General features: G+C 43.9%; 1 protein-coding gene across 1 annotated transcript; it reads right to left on the reverse strand.

Annotated features, from left to right (window-relative positions):
- Positions 1 to 7,720: 7,720 nt before the first annotated feature.
- On the reverse strand, positions 7,721 to 9,136 carry LOC121859864. Its single transcript, XM_042356826.1, has 2 exons — positions 9,035 to 9,136; positions 7,721 to 8,404 (listed from the first exon to the last, which is right to left on the reverse strand). The coding sequence occupies exons 1-2, from the start codon at positions 9,044 to 9,046 to the stop codon at positions 7,859 to 7,861; spliced, it is 558 nt and encodes a 185-aa protein (XP_042212760.1). The 5' UTR covers positions 9,047 to 9,136; the 3' UTR covers positions 7,721 to 7,858.
- Between the last annotated feature and the right edge of the window lie 910 nt (positions 9,137 to 10,046).

The raw sequence follows: 10,046 nt of genomic DNA on the forward strand, positions 1-10,046 counted from the left end.
ATTTTTTTGCATTTATATTATAAGTATATACATAATTTACAAAGAAAATTGAAGAACATAAATATGGTAAAGGAGGGAAGCAGTACAACATGGGTTGGATTACGGTGGAACAAGAGGACAGAGCTGTCAGGATTATGTCTAGTTGGCAAATATATTTTTTGCAATGTTAATTTCTTGTCTATCTACATGATAATTTCTGATAAAACGGTTTTGGTGGTGCAATAAAAGCAGGCATATAAAGTAGGTATTACAAATAATATTAATACTTAGATAATAGATATTTCTTAAGTGATGATTTAAAGGAAGGGAGCGAGTTTTTGCTCGGATGGGTGGGGATAAGTTGTTCCACACCTTCACACCATGATATTTTATGGAGGTCTGGGACTGAGAGGAGCGCATGGGGGGTGGTCTTAGTAGCTCTTGGTGCCTTAAGTTGTATCTCTGATTATTCCAGTATGTAAGCTTTGGGAGAGTTCCCTTTAACTTGGCTTATATATAAATAAGTTGAGGGGTTGCGTTACAAACCCAAAATGGTCTTTTCTCTATTTATTGGTAAAACTATATTGGTCACAGTCTATTAGTAGATGCACCATAATTAACACTGTAAGCTGTGAGTGTTAGTTAAGGACGGGGCTCAGCTTGACTGAGTTAGGTCATCCGTCTGATTCTCGTGAGCTTCAAGTGAGGACTGGTGCCGTGAGGGGAGGCTCTGAAGGAGAGGCTGGGCTGACCCTACATTCTCAAGGTCGGCCTACTGATAGAGGAATTTCTCCTCACGTGAACAGCACATGGCAGCTCACAGCTTAATCGAAAATTATCGTGGGGTGATTGGATTATATAAACTAAATGTATTAACCCAAATTTATATAATTGTTATTGCCATGAGACAGGGGCTAATACAACGCTCGGTCACCACCTTCCAAGCTTCTACGAGGAATTAGCTTCTCACAGAAAAACAAAAACAAAAAGCTTTACATAAACCTATCCATGTTACATACATATGTGTGAAAACACTAAACTGAAGCAACTGCAACCTGGGGCTCAGCAGTTACTAGGGTCCTAGTCTTAATTGCCTTACAGAATAGTATATTATGTACAATGGTAAATTGAAATGATATTGATCTTTAGGAGCAAAACAAAAATATTACTGCCAATATTGTTGTCAAGCAAGTGATTGACAGATTTGTAAGCAAATAGGGCAGCAGTAGGTGTTAATATCCTCGAATTTAAAATTTTCAGTTTAGTAAATTGTTCGTTTGTGTGATCTTTTTTTTTTTTTTGTTCAAGTAGGTCATTGTCTGCACAACTCTCTTTTGTGCAGTAACCAGAGATTGTGTTTTGGAAGAGCCAGAGGCTCCCCATAGTGTGTGACAGTGTATCAGGTGTTGGTAAAAAAGATCAGAATAGATTTTTTTCATTGCTGTAAGAGTGAGTGACTGTCGAGAGTGATACATGATACCGCACTGTTTATCGACTTCACTGTGAATGGCTTGTTTGTGATTTCTCCACAAGGGAATTTAGTATTTAGTTTGCGTTTGGGGACTGTATTACCAAGGTATAGGGGGTCCAGATCTGGGGGTAAGTTTTTCCTTCTGTGAAAGATCGTGTAGTGGGTTTTTCGAGGTTTAAGGCCAGTTTATTACATATTACCCAGGTCCCGACTTTTTTCAATTCAGTGTTTATAGTTCTCATCAAGGAATGAAAATCTGAGTTGCTTGCATAGAGATTACTATCGTCTGCAAATAAGTTATATTTTATGAGTGTGCTGGATGGACTATATGTACAAAACAGTACTGGACCGAGAATGGAACCTTGAGGGACGCCATACAAGATTGGTGAGGAGTCAGATTGATGATTATTATAGCAGACATATTGCTACCTATAAGACAGATATGAGGTAAACCAATTGTGGGACAGGCCCCTAACGCCGTAATGTTCAAGCTTTGAAAGGAGGATGATACGGTCGACAGTATCAAAGGCTTTAGAGAAGTCCAAGAATATACAGGCTGTGAACTGACTGTCATCGAAGGAGTTTAAGATGTCATTAGTAAAGGATAACAGAGCACTCTCAGTTGACCTTCTAGCTCTAAGTCCAAACTGAGAGTCTGTAAAGATGTTATTGGCACCTAATTTAAAATACTCTAATCTAATCTAACCTAATCAATCCTAACCTAACCTAATCGTTTATTCTGAGGGGTAATATGAACACGGCTTAAGCTTTCAATGATGTTTTGATCGGACTGCGCATGCCCAGAACATTTCCAGCACTATACAATTTTTTTTTTTTTATTGGGCACCTCCCTACATCCTTGTGTAAGGTGAAGCGCAGAAGCGTTTACAGCGCCCAACAGGGAAGCATGCTATGTTCATGCTTGCCTTTATGTCTCATGAGTTACGGACGTAGAAGCCTGAATACGAATTCGCAACTTTCGACAGGTACCTACTTTACTGCTAGGTGCACAGGGACTAATGGGGGCTAGGAAGTATGTCCAAACAACTTCCACCGACCCGGGAATCGAACCCGTGACATCTCGCTTGCGAGGCAAGAACGGTACCGCTTCTACCACCGATCCCCCGCACTATACAATCTTAGCAGCTGACCACAGATCCCTCACCTCCCCTCTGAACCCATAAATAAGATAAGGTGGTGAGGGATGACGTTGTAACGACGGCTTGTTACCCTTGAGAGTTGTCCAGGTGGAGTCTAAAAGAGGTGGGGGAAGAAGGGGAGGAGGAAAAGAAGAATGAGGAGCAAGAGAAAAAGAAAAATGAGGAGCAAGAGAAGAAGAAAGAGGAAGAAGAGGAGGAGTAGGAAGAGGAGGAGGAGCAGGAAGAGAAGAAGGTGGAGTAAGAGGAGGAGAAGTAGGAGGACAAATGGGAGGATGAAGAGAAGAAGGAGAGAGGAAGAGAGGGGCTAATGAAAATGATAGAGGGGCAATAGGAAGGGGAGGAAAGGGAGAAAAGAGGACGACAGGGGAGAAGGAAATCAAAGAGAGAGAAAAGGGGGATGTATTGGGAGTAGCATGGGTAAGAGAGAAGGAGGAGGAGGAGGAGGAGGAGAAGAGGGAGTAGGTGAGACCGTGAGACCTCAAGGCTTCAGTACAAAACAACACACAAGGGAACAAGTCTGGTCTAACCTGTTTACAATTTCACGGTGGGCGGGGCTAGCATCTCACAATCTAGCCAGGGTCAGTATAAAATTACCCCACCAATGTTTGTAAGGTCGGTTCTCTCAATGGCTTCAACGGGATGATTGTCCTTACGGTTATGTGTGCCTTCATGTCATAGCAGGGAGAATACTGACCTCAACGGCATGAATGAAATTAAGAATTACGTCTAGTGAATCATATTTATTTTGTTTATGTTTCACCTGCTACATTAACTAGAATATTATTGAGTTATTATAGTAAGTTTGTCTTCTATATTGGCTCTTCATTTAAAACTTTGTAAGATAAATGAGTAAATACGTTAAATTATTACCCTAAAATATTATAACAGAGATAACAATCTTATAAAAATGTACCTGTCTTTGAGTACCTTAACGTATATCTGTACTGGTAATGTATCTGTCCGTGTACCCTGTATTTATAACTGCGCCTCTACCTGTATTGCAAATGTAACTTTTTTCCAACTTCTTGTCCCCCCCCAAAAAAAATCATACTGCCTTGACACCAATGCCCTTTGTCACAGATCCTCATATTAAGCGTGTACTACTTTACTGTAATCATGAGAAATAGAAGAGGTAAATAAATGCCTGTTAGAGACATCAAATGGTGAGCAAGTCAGATGTGGGTGACAGTATATGCATTTTTTATTAATTTCCGTGCAAGTATACAAAATGTCATGGTATAATTCTGTATATATTATTTATGAGGAGTTGTGTATGCTGTCGTAAACTTGACATCTCTGTACCTACACTTGGATCTATATCAACTTGTGCTTGTATCTGAAATCTGCATCTGCCTTTGCATCTACCTGTAATATACATATGTATCTGTTTACCTGCGGCTATCCTGTTGCTGCACCTGTATATTTTGCCTGTACTTATATTGTATTTGTTGTACGTATATTTACAGCTGAACCCATAGAAAATAGACAATTTTGTGACCCATACCTGTAAGAAAAATTTCATCTGTACTTGTATATGTACTGTAATTGTCATTATACATATACATAATCCACGAACTTACAAATTATACTGTTCTTGTACATATACTTATATTCTCACCTATATTATTCTTGATTCTGTTTGTATCTCGGCTTATAACATGTACCTGTATTTTGATTTGTAATTGTATCCATCGACTACAGTTGTTTCCATACCAACAGAAAAAAGTGAAATAGGAGAGTAAATCTCACCTGCCTGACCTTATCACTCTATCAGTTGTGTAAGTTGAAGGGCGGCAGGCGAGGACATGAGCTGTTTGTTTCTGACTGGCGTGAGATATAAGGGACCTTGAACACTACTTGGAAGATATTTAATTCTATAAGAGACTTCAGGGGAAGAGATCGTGTACCAGAGGGTTTATATAACACATCTGAGACTCTTTCTTGCATCTCGTATGTAAAAACAGGCTTCAGACTAAAGTCACATTCATCAACATACACTTGGAACTCATGATCAGGGCCAGAAATAGAATATTCATCACTCACAGGACAAAAAGGATTAGGTCGCATAGTTCCAGTGTTCCTACGAGGCCAGTGGCAGGATGTTGGGCTAGGATTCTCTAAGGTTTGTTCACTAAAGTTACGGTTCGTGTTGTCAGTGCAGAAGGTGTGGCTACTGTTGACACACCTGAAACTTGTAGTGTGAAAAGCTTTCCATATGAGTCAGTCAGTTTATGAGAACGCATCTAACGGGCTCACTGAAGCTTAAAGCAAGAGAGAGGTGGCTAGTGTGGTAAAAATAATCACACAGAGACAATACTATGAGTAGAATTGAAGCTTAAGCGAGTCAATGAACTAAGAACCAGTAACCCAATTTAATACGTTCTCACGATATTAATTAACTGGGAGATTCATCGTAAAACTCTCTAAGAATCCGACTATGTGCCGCTAGTAAGTCTTCACATCACCAGTAAAGTGGACAACATATTATCATGGTAGTGTTTGGGTCTCGGTGTGGTGGTGGACATAACTGGCACGGGGAACACCCAACGTACTGTACCTCATTCACCACCAGCGGCCTTGTGCACCCCTCTTGTATGCCACACTGACTCTGATGCACGCACACACACACACACACACACACACACACCACGGACCTACTACCCTCCACCACGGACCTACTGCCCTCCACCACGGACCTACTGCCCTCCACCACGGACCTACTACCCTCCCCCACGGACCTACTACCCTCCACCATGGGCCTACTACCTCCACCACGGACCTACTACTACCTACTACCCACCACCATGAGACCTTCCACCACGGACCTACTACCCACACCACGGACCCCTACCTCTACCACGGACCCCTACCTTCCACCACGGACCTACCACCCACCCTCCACCACGGACCTACTACCCTCCACCACGGACCTACTACCTCCCCCAGGCCACCTCACCACAGACCTACCCTCCCACCACGGACCTCCACCACGGACCTACGCACACCACGGCCCTAGTGCCCTCCACCACGGACCTACTACCTCCACCACTGACCCTACCCATACCACGGATCTACTACCACGGCCCTCCACCACGGACCCTACCTCCACCACGGACCTACTACCCTCCACCACGGGACCGACTACCTCCACCACGGACCCACTACCCTCCAAGACCTACTACCCTCCACCACTACCTACTACCTCCACCACGGACCTGCACACCACTACCTCCACCACGGACCTACTACCTCCACACCACCTACCCACCACGGACCCTACTACCTCCACCACGGACCACTACCCACCACGGACCTACTACCCTCCACCACGGACCTACCACTTCCACCACGGACCCACTACCCTCCACCACGGACCATTCCACCACGGCCTACTACCTCCACCACGGCCTACTACCCTCCACCACGGACCCACTATCTCATTTACCCTCCACCACGGCCACTCTCCACCACGGGCCCATACTCCACAACGGGCCTACTACCTCCACCACGGACCTAATACCTCCACCACGGGCCTACTACCTCCACCACGGACCTCCACCACGGACCTACTACCTCCACCACGACCTACTACCCTCCGCCATGGGCCTACCACCCTCCGCCACGGACCTACATTGCCCTCCATCACGGACCGACTCCTACCCCTCCACCGCCCTCCACCACGGACCCTCCACCACGGACCTACTACCTCCACCCACGGACCCCACTACCCTCCACCACGGACCTATACTCTCCACCACGACCTACAATATTACCCTCCACCACGGACCCTCCCTCCCACGGGCCTACTACCTCCACCACGGACCTATTACCCTCCACCACGGACCTACTACCCTCCACCACGGACCTACCTCCACCACGGACCATTTCTCCTCCACCACGGGCCTTCTGCCCTCCACCACGGACCTACTACCCTTCACCACGGACCTACCTACCTCCATCACGGACCTACTACCTCCACCACGGACCTACCTACCTCCACCACGGACCTACTACCCTCCACCACGGACCTACTACTCACGGACCTACTACCTCCATCACGGACTTACTACCTCCACCACGGACTTCTGCCCTCCACCACAGACTACCCTCCACCACGGATCTACTTGCCCTCCACCACAGATACTACATGCACCTCCATTTACACATACGTGAGAGAAACCACCCATTAAGGTCTTGCATCACGTGATAGAGAACCATTAGTCTTTAAGGTCTTGCATCACGTGATAGAGAACCATTGGTCTTTAAGGTCTTGCATCACGTGATAGAGAACCATTGGTCTTTAAGGTCTTGCATCACGTGATAGAGAACCATTCGTCTTTAAGGTCTTGCATCACGTGATAGAGAACCATTGGTCTTTAAGGTCTTGCATCACGTGATAGAGAACCATTGGTCTTTAAGGTCTTGCATCACGTGATAGAGAACCATTGGTCTTTAAGGTCTTGCATCACGTGATAGAGAACCATTGGTCTTTAAGGTCTTGCATCACGTGATAGAGAACGTTTATACTTTGAAAGTTTGTATAATGAATTAAAGACTTTCTAGTATTTATATTGAAATAGATTGGTTTCTATTTAAAAAAATTAGGCAATAAATAGAAACCTTTTTATGTTGAGATAAAAAACATCTTTACCATAAGAAATTGAATTAAGGGCTTAGAAAACATTTGGTCTCTAAGTGCGTAAGAGAACCTTTGCTATGTTTATAAGTTCATTGAGTGTGAACTTTTGACCTTAAGTTCTTAGAGATAACTTGTGATCCTAAGTTCATGGGCCCAACCTTTAATTTTTAACTTGATGAGTAAAACCTCATGAAAATATAGCCTATTATTATTATTATGGATATAAGCGCCAGGTCAGTGCACCCAGATCTTCAACTACTTGCTGCACAACATTTGGTACTAACAAGGGCGGACTATAATGTATTTTTGTTATTGTCAGTACAAGTGTCGAGGCTCAGAGTACAGGGCACTCAACTATCATATGATATTTGATCCAACTTAGTTGGTGTACTAATCCTGTTGACCAGGATTATACAAAAACAAAAAATAAAATAGTCATTCGTTGTGTGAGAGGACAATAAAAACTGTGAGTTAAGTCGATAGAGTTATATTGTACAAAAGATAGAGATTATTTTCAGAAGCATAACGATCATCTTTGGCACGGGATGATGGGGACTGCCTGCTGACGAGGCCTCCCCGGATCTCCCTATGAGATAATGGACGGACAACTTACACCCTAATTCCCAGGGCGGCGGCGTGGGCGCGGAAGTGGGCGTCCTTGGCGGCGGCTACATTAGCGGTGTCCTGTACGTTACCTTGGACGCCTGCGGGCACTTCGTCCGCTAGGGGACCCGTCCACTTACTGATGGTATCAGGTGAAGCAGCAAAGCGGTGAGTGGCTGGCTGAGGGGCGGGGACGTGTCCTGCCCGGTGTCCTGCGTGGTGTCCGGCGAGATGTCCGGCGAGATGTCCAGCATGGTGTCCAGTGGAGGGAAAGGTGTTAGGGCCAGGAATGAACTGTTGGTTGCCGCCCAAGCTAGCTGAGAAGGAGTAGGCGTTGAAGGCTGGAGGGGCAGCGACGTGACTGGGGAGGGATGTATGGGCTGCACCAGGGCGGGGAGTTGCGTGATAGATGTGTATGTCAGGTGCCAGGGCCGCTAGTTCCGCCAGGCGGTTGTACTCCAGGATGAAGGCATTTCTGGCAGCATGTACTTCAGGAGTCTCGCGAGGAAATCCTTGGCCGAATGCCACGCCAAGTACTACACTCATGATGACCTGAAACACAACCTGGTCGTTACAACACCATTCTTCTCTATCTCAAACACATTCAACAGCTACTGTAATTATAAACGATCAATACATGTACAGTTTAAACTAAAAAAGGTACAGTATCTTCCTCGGGGTAACAGTAAGAGTCGTAATTGATTAAATAGATTCACCAGCGTAAGTACTCACTTAGCTATAAAATAGAGATACTGTACAGTGGTGACAGCGTCATAAAGGATGATAGATGATCAAGGTTCACGTATTGAGGACATTACTACAAGCACAGTATAAGAACAAGTACACGAGTGCGTTAGAGTTCATCTTTAGGTCAACAAGTGCGATCTTCCTACAAAGACAGGAGTACAAAACTTACTTTCTACAGATATTGTCAAATATTTCACCAAGATCATTGAAATGTGACTATCCAACTTTACACACATAAATCTGTTCGAGAATGAACAACTAAAATATTTTGTTAATATACATTAACAGTTCAACAACTTACTCATCTTAAGCATTAAATTTTACTGATGACCAATTAACATGAATCAGTAGCTTAAGGCCACCAAATATCTTCTAGTTTAAGCCAGCTTTAACACATATTTCAACATTATCGTACAAAAGACTGCTGCTACTTACGAGGGAACGCATGTTGCCGAGTTGATGTTGCTTCTGAGCGTAAGGACGAGAGAATAATGCTGGAAAGCTGGGCGGGTTGGCTTATATACGGCTGAAGGCGGGCGACCTTGTCAGCTGGGCCCTCAACACTTGCCTGGGGTCGCGCGGGACGGCCGTCACTTGCTTATTTTTCTCCACTAACAGGCCTACACCAGGCTACTATTTGGAGCCTTTATTTTTGTTTAGCGTCTCCTAATGGTATGCATAATTCTGTGTGGGATCCTGGAAGCTTATAGAAAACTACTGAAATACATACTAGTGAGGAATTTCTGATGCTGAACAATAATATTAGTCATAGAGCAGTGGATTATTTGGAAATACTACTTTTTTTCTCCATGGCTCTAGATAGTGTACTGTGCAGGATAATGAGTGGTATTCAAGATGCTTAAGGGAAGTATTCAGTCGGAAATTCTCGAGGAGATTATGAAGCTTAACACCACCACCTAACATACTCCAGTCCAATATTTCGGACAGGATTATACTGTAGTAGGAAGCGTCAGGTACGACTATTGAATCGAATACTGCCGAAGAAATTCCCAAGTCGAACAATAACAATAGCATTCTCTCAAGTGATTATTTGGGACCTCCACTGATAACACTACTTCTTTTCAATTTCTCTAAAATGGGAATCTCCAGGATACAAGTTGGAATAAAAGTGGCTCAGATGGTTGAATTGAATTATAAACGACAAAATCTCTATCAAGAACTAAATAATAAGGCCGAAACAGAGTGTCTGGGAGAGTTAGCATGACGAATAGACAGACACAAACACAAAATTCCTGGAGACATTCTCACTCTCACCAGCGGTTAGTTACTGAGGTCAATATCACATACGAATTCTTAATATATGGTGCCACACTATTGAAGGACTTTTTGAATCAATTTTCTTTTATAAGCCCCCCCAAAAAAACAAAAGCAAAACAAAAACAATGTAAATAAGACGCTTGCATAAAAAGTGAGACACAGAAACAGA

This window comes from Homarus americanus, unplaced genomic scaffold (assembly GCF_018991925.1).
Source record: "Homarus americanus isolate GMGI-L3 unplaced genomic scaffold, GMGI_Hamer_2.0 scaffold6523, whole genome shotgun sequence".
Lineage (NCBI taxonomy): Eukaryota > Metazoa > Arthropoda > Malacostraca > Decapoda > Nephropidae > Homarus > Homarus americanus.